General features: G+C 31.3%; 1 protein-coding gene across 1 annotated transcript; it reads left to right on the forward strand.

The window, feature by feature from the left end:
* Positions 1-1,122: 1,122 nt before the first annotated feature.
* On the forward strand, positions 1,123-17,543 carry LOC111424675 (cilia- and flagella-associated protein 251-like). Its single transcript, XM_023058306.2, has 16 exons — positions 1,123-1,211; positions 1,272-1,694; positions 1,747-1,893; positions 9,757-9,860; positions 9,911-10,178; positions 10,239-10,501; positions 10,552-10,862; positions 10,919-11,027; positions 15,419-15,663; positions 15,718-16,051; positions 16,106-16,223; positions 16,275-16,376; positions 16,438-16,560; positions 16,611-16,702; positions 16,757-16,991; positions 17,042-17,543. Exons 1-16 carry the CDS (start codon positions 1,197-1,199, stop codon positions 17,450-17,452), a joined length of 3,300 nt encoding a protein of 1,099 aa, XP_022914074.2. The 5' UTR covers positions 1,123-1,196; the 3' UTR covers positions 17,453-17,543.
* Positions 17,544-18,729: the final 1,186 nt, after the last annotated feature.

Genomic DNA, 18,729 nt, shown 5'->3' on the forward strand with positions numbered 1-18,729 from the left:
ATCTTGTTTACTGCCAAACACATTAAAAGAATTCAGGGAAACGATTAATACTGCAGTGATGTCAATTGACAGGATGAAGTTACAAAATATATGGAAGGAATTGAACTATTGGCTAGCTAGATACATATCGTGTGACCCATAGAACATTTTTGAGTATACAAACTTCGAGAGTTACAACTATAAATTAGAACAAAGTGTCACAATTTAATTGATTTAATGGTAACTACTTTGTCGTCTATGGACCGTCTAGTATTTAGTCAATATCTTGATTGTTCATTGTCCTTAAGAAATTAAATTATAGTCTCTATATCGCTGCTTTGGACTGGAAGTGTTTCAACACAATGGCTGTAGAGATCTGTTACCAAAATCCGCAAATTCTTCATTAAATTTATAGCAAAAACTGCTCATAAACCGGTTGGATATCGTGACTAGCACACTCAAAAGTAACTTTGCATGTCTTGTTCGACCAATACTACCAATACTTCGATCAACTATAAATGTCAAGAATCACCAACATTTAGGCATAAATTATCAATCAATCAGGAGGGGGAATTGATGCGTGGAGGACGGCGTTATGAGTTAATTACGTGGAAAATCCCGGGTTTAAGTTGGGAATGTGTTCATCTAACTCAACTCTGTTGCAAAGTTGGTGTTCTTCTGCGTCGTCTGTCATCGTCTATGCAATGAGATCCTTCCTTCGCTTGACTTTCGCTCGCTTGTAGTTATATTATTTTATGTTCTGGGGTCTTTCAAGGTTTTTCATCATTCAAGGTTGTAATCATTCCAAGAGTCGATTTTCAGTTGAAATACGGAATAGTTTCTATGTCAATGTTGCTCGCGGCAGTAAAAGCATTAGTAGTGGCGTATTATCAAAGTTTACATTGGATAATGAGGAAGGTTTTCTGGAGTACAGCAATTTCATTGTTGCAAGTTATTTCAAGATGACTTAAGCTCTCCCTCTACCTTGATGACTTCTTTTCGAAGTTGGATCAATAATAAAAGAGATCGATTCAATAATAAATGTCAAAAATGGCAGAAGATAATCCATCGTTTTAAGATTTATAAGACTGACATTAAAAAAAAATATAGTCACCAATTACTTCAAAATTTTAAACTTCAATTAAATATTTCATTGTCACTGATCAATAATATTTTACAATTTCTTATCATTTTATTAATTTTACATTTATTTAAAAATGGAAGAATCTGAGGTAGAAAGTGTTATATCCTTATTAAAAACTTTTTTCGTTGATTTTTTTTTTGTTACTTAGTACACAGATTACAATAAAGACGATGAAGAAGCGGATACTCAAACTAATACCCAACTGATTACTGCGACTAGCGGAATAAATCAAAAAGGGGAATATTCAGATGAAGATAGTTTCCAACGAGAATTAATGGATAATTTATTTAAAAGATTTTTAGAGGCAGCCGATAAACCGGAAGATACTTTCACCGAAGGAGCGTGCCAAAAAAGTGCAACTTGGGGATTTACAATCACTCTGGATGAAGAACCATCGATTATCCCAGAAGAAAAATCCACTCAGTTACCGTCAAGTTATCCGTACGGGTGTGATGATAACTTATATTTTGAAAAAAGCGAAAGTGAAACTGATCTTTCTGATATTGATCTTGAAGAAACAGAAATTACAGAAAGTTCTATGTCTGGATTAGATACTACTGTTGTTCCATTTGTAATTATTTATATGAAATCTAAATTTATATGTAATACATATTTTTTCTTAGAGTTTAATGTGGACTTATGGAATGAATACAAGAGTACCTTTTATGAATTTAACTGAAGGTGGTATACACAATGTATTTTTTACAGCTAGTCATGAAGCAGTTTTGTATGATTATGTGAAAAAAGAAATGATTCTCCTTCAAGGACATGTAATTTTTTTTAATATTTTCTTTATTTACTTATATATTATTCAGGATATAGGATCCACTAACACGACAAACAAAGAATAATAATACAAAAGAACTCATTTACACTTTAAGGAACTAAAAGTACCTATAATCAACAATGATTAATAACAAAACATAAATGACATTCAAAATAAAATTCTCGCCTTTTTGGATTTTTAAAGCGATATAAAGATTTGGATATATAACAATTAAGTTGTTGTTTAAAATATATTTCAAAACTTCACAAGGTGTATCACCTGGGTTTAAAAGTTTTGAAATAAAACTCAACTCTTCCCCCAGCTGAATACCGTAATTGTCTTTTCTATTTTTATGTGTAAGAGTAATCTCCAAATTCATACTTTGTTTTATGACGTCCTCATTTTTTTGGTCGGCAAGATATGTTAATAACGCTCCTCTATTGAATGAATCGCTATGTCAAGTAAATTAAAATATACATCAACTTTAAATTTTTGTGACGAATCTTGTATGGGGTTGTCAAAAGTTTTTATTATTGAAATTGCGTTTTCGACGTTTTAATCTGATTTCTGTGAAGTTTGGTTGTACGTTTACTGATTTTGCTAATTCAGGCGCTATTTGTAATAACTAACTGTTCTTTGAAAATTTTGGCAGATGCAACCCTTCACAATAAAAATAATTTTTCGAAATTACACTTGAGTCTGGCCAAATATTCTCAGGGTTTGCACAGAGAGGACCCATAGCTTACATAACCCTTATAATGTTTTTTTTTAAATTATACAAGATGGTCAGAAATTTGCGCCGACTTTCCCTATCTCAAAAAGTCGAAAACTTCATTTTTTGGCAACCCCAATTTTTAATTATTTAATTTAATGAGTTTTACCTCATCCGTCCAAATTATTTTTTCCAAAAAATCTTCATCTTGTGTTTTAATCAACATAAATTCACAAAAATCAATTCTCCTTTGATCGTCACCTGGCCTTAAACTTTGTGCCAATGAGTAAGAATAAGGGCGAAAGTTTTGTTTTTTTTTAAATCCTATGATTGCTTTTCTCAGATATTCCCAAATCTCTTTTAGCATCTTATAATGAATTTTCAGGATAGCTCTGAAGTACTGTAATTTCCCCAGAACTGTAATTTCATTTTCTTCGTTACCTACGATTGGTTTAACTCTTTTGGGCTTTCTAACAAACTGGCCATAGGTTCTACAATTAAACTAAATCCTAAACGGAACATGATTAATACTTTTGCTACGCAAACATCAAATTATTTGTTTTAATACGATAGTTTTTGTTTCTTCGGTTTGGTTGCTTCAAACCAAAGCCAACTAATAATTTTAAATTTACTAATAATCAAGAAAATTTAATTTTTTTCAAGTTTCTGCGAAAGCCATACATTTTAGATATGGGCATGTAATGACAAAGTTCCCTTATTTTTCAACGTATAATACGCTGGTGAAGAAAAAAATTGAGGAAAAATGAAGTTTTCGACTTTTTGAGATAGGGAAATTCGGCGCAAATTTTTGGCCACCCTGGATAATTTTTTAAAATACTTTTCAAGGGTTATGTAAGCTATGGGTCCTCTCTGTGCAAACCCTGAGAATATTTGGAAAGACTCGAGTGTTATTTCGAAAAATTATTTTTATTGTGAAAGGTTGCAAAAATTTTCGAAAAAACTGAACTAATTCAAAAATGGTGCACTTTAGACATATGATGACTTATATCAAATTATATTAAAATTTTGTGGGGATCTCGAAAATTCTATAAAAATTGGTACATTCCATTTAAAATAACGAAGTTGGGTTTCATTTCCAGTATAACCGGAAGTTGGAGAAAACTGAAAATATTATAACTGAAACGAGCACCTTTTCAGCACAATTTTCAGAAAAATAGTGCCAGTAGTTTGCCACATACATATAGACTCAGCTCGTCGTGACAAACCCTATACATTATATCTAATTATTGTAATGCATACGAACTGATAATTTAACTTCTACTTTAGTATTATATCCATGAGAACCCAGGAAAGACGTGTCTTCTACAATACCAAAAAGTGACGGGACAAAAATTTAACGGGCCTGATCGCATTTATCCTACTTTCCCATCTCGCAAAACATACAGGTTTTAATGTTAAATTAGTCAGATGTTTGACAGGAATAGACCATCTATTAGTCGATGCAGAAAAAAAATACAAGGTTTGTATTATTCCAAAAAATTTGTTTATTTCTATATTTGATTCTGCAGCATTATTTAAAACAATCTTAATGGAGTGACAGGAGCAAGGAGCAAATAACATTCTCGGATTTATATTTGAAATATGTTTTTGTAGTCCGTTATTCTTACCTTTCATATTGACTCCATTGTCGTAGCCCTGTCCTCTACAATTATAAACGTCTAAAGGCAGTACTTTTATTGTGTCTAAAAATATAGATGCCAGGCCAACTCCTGTAGTGTCAGTTACATCAATAAAATCAATAAAATGTTCTTCCACCAAATATTTTCTTATTATTATTTTTTTTTTTAGTTTCCATGATTACAGAAAAAAATTCGGCTTTTTTGCCATTTTTATAATTTTCTTTTTAGTAATTTCTGCCAATAAACCTACTAATTCATTTTGTATGTCTTTACTAAAATCATGAACCTGTGTCTCTTTAGACGTTATACGTCAAAGATGTTTTTTAAGAAGTGGATCATATAAACCTAGACATTCAATAAATTTTAAAAACACTCCGTTATTTTTTTCAAAGTGTACATCAGATTTTCCTCTAAATGGCAAATTTAATTCAGTTAATGTAAGAATAACTTCTGATAGTCGTGATCAATATCAGTTCTTTATGCTTGGGAGGAACATGGTTTCGGCCGCCCCTTATTTTGGCCGCCTACTTCGCTTGTACGCAGCGCCACCACTGGGTGTACTACTGGCTACTGGTGTACCTTGAACATAAAAAGTTTGCGGAACACTGCCGTAAACAACCACTACACTTCACTACCGTTGCTACAAAAATGACACGTGTATACAGGGTATTTGATTAATAATGGGAAATACTTTAATTGGAGATACTACGTGTCAAATAATGACCATTGACCAAAAATAGTCTTATACAAAATCGCACCGTTTTCGAGTTGAAGGTCTTCAAAGTTCCTGAAAAAAAATCGTTTTTTCCATCTTTAAGCTAATCTACTTGTACGATGAAAATAAAATTTGACATGGCGATTTAGTATTATTACATGCTTCTTATGGTGAAATTTTCCGAAATCAGCAAAATTACAGCAAGGAGAAAAAATATCCCCTTGTGTTAACACCAATAGAACTTTTTTGATTAACAAGCGCGAAATTAGCATCACCTAATAGGCCAGTTAAAATGCTAAAAATAAGGTCCTCTTGTAGAAACTTCGTGTTATACTTGGTTTTCGAGAAAAACGAGAAAGTTGGGAAGGATTTGTGACTAAAAATAGTTTAAACAGCATAAATCCGGGTAGGCCAACACTCAAATTCTACGTCACTGGCGGAATTAATAATGAACAAAATTTAAAAAACAACTTATGATAAATAAACTGATTATTACATTTATTCTCAATATCACGATCAGTAAATGCCACTTTAATCATTTCTGCATATCATTTAGATAAATGATAATGCGTTCATGGTATTAAGTGGGTACGACATATTAAAAATAAGTTCAGGTATTGTGTATTTGGCTCTGTCAGTTTATGCATTTGTTGATTTTCATTGTTTGTTTCTCATAGTTGACAAATTTAGCAAGTTGATTAAGTGAAAATGACACGTCATAACAATTTTTCTAATCTTGAAATACGAGATATGCTTTGTGTTTATGCACAAGAAAATGATTCCTGCCTTGCTGCTGCTTGAAGATATCAAGACATGTATCCAAACAGAGTTCAACCTAATCGCAAAACTTTCAGTAACATTTTTAGTCGATTAGGAGAGACTGGACAATTTAAGCCCAAAAACAATTTTGCGATCAGCACTACATTGACACTACGATTCGCAATAAAAATGGACGATTCGTCGTTAAAATTCCATTCAAGGATTCTTTAGACAAACTAGGTAATTCTTACAACATGGCATTAAATAGATTTACTAATTTAGAACGTAAATTAAATGGAGATGCTTCTCTTAGAAAAGCATACAACTAATTCATTCTTGAGTACGAAAACTTAGGTCACATGATTAAGATAAACAAACCAGAAGTAGCAGATTATTCCTATTACATGCCATATCATTGCGTTCAAAAGGCAGACAGCTTAACTACTAAACATAGAGTGGTTTTCGATGCATCAGCTAACACTTCAAGCGGTTATAGCATAAATGATCTTCAAATGATAGGTCCTGTGATTCAGGCCGATTTGTTTTCTATTTTGATTAGATTTCGCCAACATAAGATTGCAGTGACTTCTGACGTCTCAAAAATGTATAGGCAGATACTTATTGATCCCAGTCAAAGATCATTACAAAGAATTTTATGGCGAGATGGTGCAGATAAAGATGTTTCAGTTTACGAATTAAACACCGTTACATATGGAACAGCAGCAGCATCTTATTTAGCTATTAGATCTTTATTACAAACGGCTCTTGAGAATGAAAACTTACAAGATTCATCATTGAGAATTAAAAGAGACTTTTATGTCGATGATTTGATAACAAGTTTCGATTCTGTAGAAGAAGCTACAAAGATTTGCGAACAAATAACAAACATTTTAAGATCTTACGGTTTCGAATTGGCAAAATGGAATAGCAACATAATGAAAAGGTGTAGTGATATACTTACTTTGGATTCCACGTCAAATATTATTTCTTTGGGAAACGATCAAGTTACGAAAACACTTGGTCTGTTTTGGGCACATGAAAGGGATAATTTATCTTACAAAATAAAACTTAAGCACTATAAAGACGTAAATAAGAGAACGATATTATCTACCATTGGTCAAATATTCGATCCTCTTGGTCTACTTAGTCCTATTAGAGTCAAAGCCAAAATACTCCTTCAGAAATTATGGGAAGCAAAGGTTACTTGGGATTAATCACTTCCCATGGAAATTTATTCAGATTGGGTAGGATTTTGTGCCACATTAAAGGTTATTGAGAATATTGAAATTCCTAGATTTATATTAGGAGAATGCAAACAAAAAATTCAAATTCATGGATTTGCAGATGCTCTCGAGAAAGCGTATGGTTGTTGCATTTATTTGAGGTCCGAAAATGGTGATTACGTAAACGTTGCACCACTGAAAATAACCACTATTCCTAGATTGGAATTATGTGCATGTTTACATTTAGCGAAAATGTTAACCATTGTGAAGGGGTCACTGACTTTAGATTTACATAAAATTTATCTTTGGACAGATTCAAAAATCGTATTGGCGTAGTTGAATTCAAATGCACTCTAAAAACATTTGTAGCAAACAGAATAATTCAGAGATTCAAGCTGTTACAAATTTGGATCAATGGCATCATGTTAAATCTAAAGACAATCCAGCTGATTTATTGACGGGAGGATTAAATGGAAACGAACTAAAGGATTTAAAATTATGGTGGAATGGACAGCGTTGGTTAGAATTCGACAGTCAAGCATGGCCATTGCAGACGAAAGATCATAACATTGACAATTTACCAGAATTAAAAGTTCAGTCTCATACCGTTCTTGTAGGCAATGTAGAAGAATTTTTAATATTTCAGAGATTTTCAAACTTACGAACATTACTGAGAGTAATTTCCTATGTGAAACGATTCATATATAATTGTCAAAAAATTGCAGATGATCGCATGAAAAATAATATTTCCATAGAAGAGTTGAATGCAACTATGAATACATTATTGAGAATAGCTCAACGAGAAACGTTTAGCGATGAGATCGAACAATTGCAAAAACGAGATGAAATCCATATCAAGAGCAATTTGTTGGGATTAAATCCATTCATTGATAATGAACAAATTCTAAGGGTTGGAGGTAGATTGCAGCAATCTGATTTCGTATATGAAAAGAAACATCCAGCACTTTTACACAGCAAACATACATTCACAAAGTTGATCTTTCAAACTGAACACTTAAACTTGTGTCACGCTGGTCCTCAGTTAGCACCAGAGAAAAATATTGGACAATTGGTGGACGCAATTTGGCAAAGCAAACAGTTAAAAAATGTATAACTTGTTTCAAATAGTTTGAAATAGTGGGTATAGATTATGGAGGTCCATTTTCTATTAAAAATAAAGAAGGCAGGCGAGCAAAAGTTTCAAAATGTTATTTGTACTTATTTATATGTTTTACGACAAAGGCGGTTCACCTTGAATTGGTAACGGACTTAAATACAAATGCTTTCATCTCCACATTAAAAAGATTTATCGCACGCAGAGGCAAACCCAAGATTATATACTCTGATAATGGTACTAATTTTCATGGCGTTTGTAATGAGCTAAAGAGTTTGAGGGATTTTCTTAAATTGAGTTCAGATGAGTTGTCAAAAGAGATGACAAATCAATTTATAAGTTGGCAATTCATACCTCCTCATTCACCGCATTTTGGTGGTATTTGGGAGGCGGGAATTAAATCGGTGAAGGGTCACTTGAAAAGGATTATGGGTAATACAATTTTAACATTTAGATATAACACAAGTAGAATCCATCCTTAACTCTAGACCCCTTTCTCCTCTTTCCGAAGATCCATCTGATGATAATCCGTTAACGCCGGCTCATTTTTTGATTGGAAGAAGTTTTACATCTATTTCTGAAACGGATATTACACTTAATATAATACAATATTAACACTTCAAGACTTACCATTCATAAACGTATTGAGCAGATCCGACAGCACTTTTGGCAACGTTGGTCAAAGGAATATATTGGAGAGCTACAGCAACGCTTGAAATGGAAGAAAAATGGTTTAAGATTAATCAATATTGGAAGAATGGTACTACTAAAAGAGGACAACCTACCATCCCTTCAGTGGAAACTTGGAAGAATAGTGACAACGCATGCTGGAGCAGATGAAGTGGTGAGAGTGGTATCAGTTCATTACCTTATTACTTACCTTATATCAATCGTTTGGTTTTGTATATTTGAAAGTCTTTACCCTTTCAAAGGGGGGATGTTTATGTTAAGATTGCACATTTTATTTTATTACGTTGGCTGCTCTTAGAAGAGTAGTAGCAGAACGAACCGTGTTCGCATGTTATAAGTAGCATTTTGTATTAGCAACCTTTCTACTTAAATAATGTTAATTATTTTACAAATAACAAAAGCATCATTAAAAACATTCCATTTCTGGGGCCATATGAAATCACTGGTATACTCACAAGAAATAAATAATCGTCAGGAACTATGGCTGCAAATAGTTAATTCTGCTCATTTTGTTACCAACCACCCAAACATATTTTTTAAAGTTAGAAGATCCTTTAGCGAAAGAATTACTAAACTTATTGAAGTTAATGGGGGTCATATTGAACATTTGTTAAGTGTTTCTTAAATTTTGTACATTATAAAATAAACAATAAATAAATAATAATAAGTGTTTCATTTAACTTTAAATATCTCGAAAAATAATAACTTAATCGTTACGAAGGGTGAACATAGTATGTTATTTTCATAGGAAGAGTATTGAAGAATCGAAAAATTGTGCTAAAATGACAATTCTAATTTTTTAAAGATAAAAAAAACGTTTTTTTTTTCTGGAACTTTGAAGACCTTCATCTCGAAAACGGTGCGATTTTGAATACGGTTATTTTTGGTCAATGGTCATTATGTGACACGAAGTATCTCCAGTTAAAATATTTCCCATTATTAATGAAACACCCTGTATAGCGTCGATTCCTTAAAATTATAACTTAATAATTAATTTTTTGTTTTTATTTAAAGCAAAATTCAATTACATCAGCTTCGATGGATTTAAAAGGAAAATATTTAGTAACCGCCGATTCTGGTCCGGAAAATAGCATAATAGTATGGCGAATGAGGAAATAGTAAAAATTAAATACCTTTTAATTAATTTCTTTCATTACCTATTTTTAAGTAAACCTGTATGCACAATTTTTAACGCAAATCCAGGAAGTGGGACAGCAATTTTAACGATGAGTCCAAACGGAAAATACATCGTTAGCGTAACCAGCGATATGCCAGCTATTATAAAATTATGGGTTTGGTCCAGCGGATCAGATCAACCCGTTGATACTTATTTAACAGATCCAGCTTATGGAAAACCAGTTGGGGTTGTTTTTAATCGAACAGTACAAGAACGATTTATGGTTACGTTTAAAAGACAAATCGTTTTTATGAAATACGTTGGTTATTAAATTTTAAATTTTCATCAACAATATTTAAAGAAAAAATTATTGTTTTAGCATCTTGTTAACAAAAGTTTTATTGAACCGAGGATCCCTGAAATTCGCAATAAAAACCGATGGGGAAAAATCACCGATAGTTGTTATTTATTGGAATGCCACGAATGTTTCGCTTCGACTACGGAAGGTTACGTTTTAGTTTTGGGAAATACTGTATATAAGAAAGAATTCAATATTGACGATGAGTACGATGCTAGAAAAATTTTTATTACCGGTGTTAAAGTGACAGTGTTTCGATTAAACACCATTAGTTCGTCTGATGGGTAAGTATTGCTTCAATTAATTTCAATTAATTAACTTTTTTTATTTTCAGCGTTGTTGTTACTGGTGATTCAAAAGGCAACATACGTTTTTACGATCGTTACGTCCGCTTGTTGTACTGGTGTCAAAGCTTTCAATTACCCGGTGTTCACAAGATCAGTTTCAATCGCGACCCGAGAAATTATTATCTCGCCTCACCCATTCAACGAACGCCTTCTGCTACATTCGAAGGAAAAATTGTGATTGATTATGGCAAAGATGATAACGATGTTAGCGAACAATATGAGATTCTTTACAAAAATATGGTGCCATCGGATGCAACCATACATCGGACACCTTTTATAGTGAGAGATTTTATTGTTGGTATTAAGAAAAGCGATTTTATTTAGAAAAAGTATTCATGATATGTTATATTTTAGCAACCGCTGATGGCAATATGGTTAAAATCGATTATATCAATAACGAAGCTGAAGAGCTTTTACTTACTACGGAAACTCCGGTTGCTGGAATTGATGTTCATTCTGAAATGTATGACAATTTTTATGAATTCTTTTACGCACAAAATATCATTATATACTCAAAATAGACGTAATAATAATAAATTTTTCATCAATGTAATGATAACTCTAAAACTAATAACTATGAAAGTTAGAGTTATTAATAAAAAATGCTCCAAACGAACCATAAAGACATAATTAATAATGTATTACACCTCAATTTTATCAGTTTTCTAGTTAGAATCCAAAAAGCACCGAAACCTGAAAGTAGACGTGTTTGGTATTAATGTAGAGTGGTATAGTTCCGATATTTCTGGTGGTTTTTATGACTTAATTGCAGTCATATAACGAACAAAGATGGGGTTGTATACAGGTAGTTTACGAACCCCAAACTCTGGCGTGAGTTGCTCACGTCCACATTAACGAAAATTTCAATAAAATAATATTTAAAAACTTAAATATCATTACTTTGTGTGAAAATACAACAATTTATTTAAATCTATCTAAAAAGTACATTTGGTTAAATAATTTATGATTATTATTATAAAATTTATTATCTTTTCACACTAATTCTAACAATAAGATAATTATAAAAAATATGTTTTAATTTTTATATTATAAATTAATACTTGCTTTTTTTGTAAAATCATTTAAGTATAAGTAAATTTATATTCTTTACTACATTTCTGTTTTATTTTGTTGAATTTAAAATAAAATAAAAAAGAAGTGCGTCCCTGGACCTAGTTCCCTAGGAGGACCTATCATAAATCATGTCCAGGTACTTTTTCCGGGTGATAATTACTGCCACTAGTGTTTCTGAGGGTCATAAAAACCACCAGAAATATCGGAGAGTAGTAACATTGAAAGCTGAAACGGTTGAGGTTGGAGTTATGAACAAAATTGTTCATAATGGATCACAAAAACATAATAATCTATAACCTATTTGAACCTAATAATAATAATTGCTTAGTTAAAATCAAACAAGGACCACAATCTCAAAATAGACGTATTAGTCATCAATACAGGATGGTAACTCTAAAACTAATAAAGGTGGAAGTTAGAGTTATTAATAAAAATTACTCCAAACATACCATAAAGGCATAATAGATAATCTATTTTTACTCAATTCTATGAATGTTTTAGTTAGAACCCAATAAGTACCAAAAACATAGAATATACGTATTTGTATTAATGTAGGGTGGTAACATTAAAACTTAAAACGATTGAGGTTTGAGTTATGAATAAAAATTGTTCGTACATATTTGTCATCAATACAGGATGGTAACTCTAAAACTAATAACTATTTAAGTTAGAGTTATTAATAAAAATTGCTCCTTATGAAGCATAAAGAAATAATTGATAATCTATTTTAACCCAAATCTATCAGTTTTACAGTTAGAACCCAATAAGTACCGAAATCATAAAATAGGCGCATTTGGTATTAATGTATAGGGTGGCAACGTTAAAACTTGAAACGATTGAGGTTATAGTTATGAATAAAAAATGTTCATAATGGATCACAAAAACATAATACATAACCTATTTGAACCTAAGAATAGTAATTACTTAGTTAAATTCAAACAAGGACAACAATCTCAAAATAGACGTATTTCTCTTCCATACAGGATGGTAACTCTAAAACTAATAACTATGGAAGTAAGAGTTATTAATAAACATTACTCCAAACGAACCATAAAGACATAATAGTACATCTATTTTAAACCAATTCTATCAGTTTTATAGTTAAAACCCAAAAAGTATCGAAATCTTAAAATAGATGTGGTTGTCATCAATACAAGATGGTAACTCTAAAACTAATGACTATGGAAGTTAGAGTAATTAATAAAAATTTCTTCAAAGGAACCATAAAGATATAATTGATAATCTATTTTAACTCAATTTTATTACTTTTGTAGTTAGAACTCAATAAGTACCGAAATCTTAAAATAAACATATTTGTTATCACTTATCAATGTAAGGTGGTAACATTAAATGTTGAAATAATTAAGGTTAGAGTTATGAATAAAAATTATTCATAATGGACCACAAAATCATAATCCATAACCTATTTTAACTTATGTGTATCATTGATTTAGTTGGAACACCAGAACCAAAATCTCAAAATAGACGTATATGTTATCAATACAGAGTGGTAACTCTAAAACTAATAACTATGGAAGTTAGAGTTATTAATAAAAATTACTCCTAACGAACCATAAAGACATAATTGATGATCTATTTGAATCGGATTCTATTAATTGTATAGTTAGAACCCAATAAGTACTGAAATGTTGAAACAGCGATATTTGTTGTTAATGTATGGTGGTAACGTTAAGACTTGAAACGATTGAGGTTAGAGTTATGAATAAAAATTATTCATAATGGACCACAAAATCATAATCCTATTTTAACCTAAGTGTATCATTTATTTAGTTGGAACACAAGAACCAAAATCTCAAAATAGACGTAATGTTATCAATACAGAATGGTAACTCTAAAACTAATAACTATGGAAGTTAGAGTTATTAATAAAAATTACTCCAACCGAACCATAAAGACATAATTGATAATTTATTTGAATCGGATTCTATTAATTGTATAGTTAGAACCCAATAAGTACTGAAATGTTGAAACAGCCATATTTGTTGTTAACGTATGGTGGTAACGTTAAAACTTGAAACGATTGAGGTTCGAGTTACGAATAAAAAATGTTCATAATGGACCGCAAAAGCATAATACATAACCTATTTGAACCTAAGAATGATAATTATTTAATTAAAATCAAACAAGGACAACAATCTCTAAATAGACGTATTTGTCATCAATACAGGATGGTAACTCTAAAACTAATAACGATGGAAGTAATAGTTATGAATAAAAATTACTCCAAATGCACCATAAAGACATAATAGATTATCTATTTTAAACCAATTCTATCAGTTTTATAGTTAAAACCCAATAAGTATCGAAATCTTAAAATAGATATGTTTGTAATCAATACAGGATGGTAACTTTAAAACTAATAACTATGGAAGTTAGAGTAATTAATAAAAATTTCTCCAAATGAACCATAAAGATATAATTGATAATCTATTTCAACGCAATTTTATGACTTTTATAGTTAGAACCCAATAAGTACCAAAACCATAAAATAGACGTATTTGTCATCAATACAGGTAAACTATACAGGTAAATACACGGTAAAAAATAACTAACATGTTTCCAGGAGGTCCAGTCATTTTTCGAGTTAATATTTCAATCGGTTGTTAGAGCAAATTTTAGAGATCAAATAAATCTATGGTAAAGTGAATTATTAACTCTACGATGAGTGAACACAGATTATATATTAAATCTCGGCAGAGTTGAAATTATAATCTATACAGATTTTACAATGCACTCGAAATTAGTGTTTGGTATATTCTTAATAGAATGCTACAATCTACGTAGATTTTTTAGCAATATACTCTAAATTAGATTTAGATATATTCTAAATAAAGTTATAAGAAAATAGACAGTGTTCACAAAATAGGTTTATTATTGTAAAAACTGAACAATCGAATAAATAATTGCATTTATGCTATATTAATATATACTAAGTCGCTATATTTAAGTAAGCATACTGAAATTATAAAAAAAAATCGTATGCAGGTGTCATTTTTAATGCAAAACACTTAAACTACTAACACAAAAACTTAAACTAAAAAATAAATCCATGTTTTAATACCAAATAAAAATCAGCCCCTAATTGCGTTTGCGCTAAATTGAACGGATCCTTATACATCAGAAGATTTAAATCTATAATATTTAAGTCTTGTTTAATAGGAAATTGCACTTTGAATGCATTTAAGATATCTACATACCGTTGAGAACAAACTGAACAACACGCCTTGTTTTCACATCAACACGTGTTCAAGCATGAAAGGTTGTGAACTTGTTAGGACTTTTTTGGATTTAGAGTAACTTTCAACAACGTTAATAGTTAAATTTTGACTCTAGCATGTTTAACGTACATCTACAACAGGAAACTTTAATCTATTAGACTATATTGAAAAAATTATCTCTAGTAGGGTTTATCCATAAGTAGAGTAAATAATAGAATAAAATTTACTCTAAAAAGAACACTCTATATTTTTAACCTGTACTCTAAAATTATAACCGGGATTATTTTTTACCGTGTAGTAACTCTAAAACTAATAACTGTAGAAGTTTGATTTATTAATCAAAAATACTCCAAATGATCCATAAACACATAATTAATAAGAAATTTTAACTAGATTCTATCAGTTTTTGAGATAAAAACCGAAATTTCAAAATATACGTATGTCATAAAAATTACTTTTAAGGTTACTTTTTATAACATTAAAGTGCGTTAAATGGTTTGAAATATGTTTCTTTTTATTAATGATAATTAATAAATTTTAGGCCTTACTTAGCAATAGCATACAGAAATGGTCGAGTCAGCCTTTATAATTACCTCAATCACACGATGATTCACAGTTCGGTTCTTCCCCCGATGATAATTGATCCGATCATACCAGTTGAACCAATACAAACACCTACAGATGCTTCTACCAGTGCTGTTTATGTGGCCCCACCTCCCGTTGATGAAAAAAGTTCAGATTATTTAATGTCCAAAAGTGTAACTTGTATTAAATTTTCCCCAAAATGTAAAAATTAATTTATTAATAATTGTTTATAATTAATTATTTTTTTTAATCAAGGTTATCACCTTGCTGTTGGTCGTGGAAATGGTGAAATTTTCTTTTTGGAGCCTGTATTGTTACATTCGAAACCGGGGTATCCAATAAGAAGAGGAACCCACAGAATTATGAAATTAATTTATTCGTCGTGTTATAAATATTTTGCTTACTTCGATAATAATCGTACGGTTTTTTTGTTTTATTATGATATTGAGAAGGATATTTGGTTGATGGTTGGGAAAAATAGAGCTCATACAAAGCAAATAACCGATTTGATATTTTCAACTCACACTCCAACGGAATTATATTCAATTGGGCTTGATAAATGTTTGGTTAAATATGATATTTCAAATAGGTTCTTAAAAAAAATCTTTTAATTTCTTTTTAATTAAATTAATTTCTTTTGTAGTATTAACGAACTTGGTGTAGTTTATAGAAAGAGGATCGACCAATCAGCAAATCCTAATTGCTTGGTTTTTTGTAATACTCCTGATACAACAACTCAGTTTTTAATTGCGGATGATGAGGTTTTAGCTTTTTTTATATAAAATTGAAAAGAAATACTTTTTTTATTTCAGTTTAAATTAAAAATTTTATATCCTGATGAAAAACTATATCGGCATGTTTTTCTTGGGCCAGCTTATGGTTGTTATAGTGAAGCCCCAATTAAAAGCATGTCAGTAAGTAGTTTTATAAAAAAAAAATAATTTATAAACATTCTTGTTAATTAATAACTTTTAGATGTTACCTAAATATTCAGGCAAATATTTAATATTTGCAACCGAAAAACACATCGGGATCCAAAAACTTCCCCCAGATGGAAATCCTTATAAATATACAGGAACAGTTGGACACCCATATAAAGTTATTACCCTAAATCTTTCTTAACAAATTATTTATTTAATTTCTTTTAGATACAACAATACATGATTAGTTCATGCGGAAATTATATTTTCACCGCTGGAAGACACGATGTTTGCGTATTAATGTGGCAAATAAATCCCGAGTAAATTAAATTTTTATAAAATTAATTCTTAAATTCATTTTTGATGCTTTATAGAGCTGTCGAAAATATGGAAATAGTTGGTGGGAAAGAAATCAACCCATATTATTGCTTAATCGAAGGTGGAAGTCAAGGTTGGCTCTTCAAGGAAATGCAAAATCTTTTTTATTACATGCAAATCCTTCATCAGGGTGAAAACACCCAACTCCCTAGAATTGTATCTGAAAATATAGCATTAACAGAACTCCCCGATCTAATGAGAGCTTGTGGATTTTACCCAACAGAATACGAAGTAATCAAAAAGAAACCAAAATAATTATATTATTAATTCTCACTTTTTAGATTGAGACGATGCTAAATGACGTTAAACATCGCAATACACAACGTGGTTTATCATTAACGGAAATTTCATTTCGCGATTTTGTTATTTTATACATAAATCATAGACCGGCCCATGGAATATCGATGAAGCGCCTCCAAAAAGCTTTCACGCAAATTTGTAGCAATAACGACGACAAAGAGAACGAAATCGATTCGGATATTTTCGAACAGGTTCTTTGTTCGAAAGGGGAAAGTTTTGCAAAGGACGCTTTGCAGCAATGTTTGTCGATATTAATGAGATTCCATCAAGATGAAGAACAAACCGAAGATTCTGCAAGTTATGACTTGAATTTACCGAGTTCGATTAATTTCGATACTCTCGTTTATGATATTTTAGGTATCGATATGAATAGATCGCAGGGATCAAGTTAAAAGTTTTAATTTATTTTATTTTTTTATTGATAAGATTTATTTTATATCAAAATTGATAGTGTATTATTATTAAAGATTGTTTACAAAGAAATGGATGAAAATAATTTTAATTTAGTAATTGCCTTTAATCTTTAAACCGAAGTAGACGTTGATTAGATCGACACCAGGGTTAAGGTGACGAAAGGAGGGGAGAAGAATATGGAAGGAATAAGGATGAAGGAAAATGGAAAAAGGAGGATGAACTAGAATGGCCGAAGGAAAGGAAGAGAGCAAACGGGAAGTGTTGTGAGGAATGTGGTAAAGTTGAGGGAAGAGGGGAGAAAAATAAGGGAGTAGCGAGAGATGAGTTCAAAAGGAAAAAGAGTGCAAAAATGATAGAATTAGAAAAAGGAATGTGATGGAATGGATCAGAGAAATAGACTCAAACTGGGAAATAAAAACTTAGTCAAAAATCGGAGAAGAATCCTCGTTGGCTGCAACTGAGGCATTTAATAAAAAGAATAGAGAGGACGAGGATGTGAACGACTTGGAAGCTGTATTGGGGTTTTTACACACCACTGTAGCATGTTCGGGCCCAGAGTGATCGGCAGAGGAAAGAAAGAAAATAAAAGAAATAAGAGATATGTGTGATTGAAGTGGTATGTAAAGAGTTACTAAGGTTCAGGAGGTTATATGTGAGGTTGATTTCGTATATGGTTGAAAAATTAATTGATGTTAAGAGCTGCTACAGGAGTCAAGGGTTCTGGCTCCTTTAAATGGTGAGAACAGCCGAAGTAACGTGCAAGTAACGGACATTGTGGCAGCCGGTGTGCCGAAACTGTAACATAAATGAGAAAGAAGCAGGTCACCATACTTGCGATAAAAGGTGTGACGAGAGCATGTAGGCGGTAGACTTGGTCAGAAGCGACATCAATTACAAAGATCTGCAAAAAAAGGGGCGTTGATTGTTGTTGGATGACTGACAATCATTTCTGAAGTAATTTTCTGCGTAGAATCGGAATTCGACCATCACATCAGGATTTTGAGATATTTGAGGTTATGTACAAGAAAAATGTTTTTTTTTTGCTACTTTTGAAGTTATGTATGAGATGTATAATTATTTTGCTGTATTCTATCTATTTCGTCATACAGTACTATCGTTACCCTTCAAAATGTGCTCTCCTTGAATGTGCTGTACGATTTTTCCATTATAATAACTTGGGGCCGTTTTACAATGACCTAATGAGTTGAATGAGTAGAATGACCTAGTATATGGGTCAGTACTGTCAATGGATCTT

The sequence above is a fragment of the Onthophagus taurus genome, chromosome 7 (assembly GCF_036711975.1).
Source record: "Onthophagus taurus isolate NC chromosome 7, IU_Otau_3.0, whole genome shotgun sequence".
Lineage (NCBI taxonomy): Eukaryota > Metazoa > Arthropoda > Insecta > Coleoptera > Scarabaeidae > Onthophagus > Onthophagus taurus.

What these genes read in the sequence shown, in the direction of transcription:
- LOC111424675 (XM_023058306.2), top strand. An exon ending in GTATGGCGAATGAGGAAATA is followed by an intron (nt 9,861 to 9,910) that starts GTAAAAATTAAA and finishes CCTATTTTTAAG; the next exon opens with TAAACCTGTATGCACAATTT. An exon ending in AAATCGTTTTTATGAAATAC is followed by an intron (nt 10,179 to 10,238) that starts GTTGGTTATTAA and finishes TTATTGTTTTAG; the next exon opens with CATCTTGTTAACAAAAGTTT.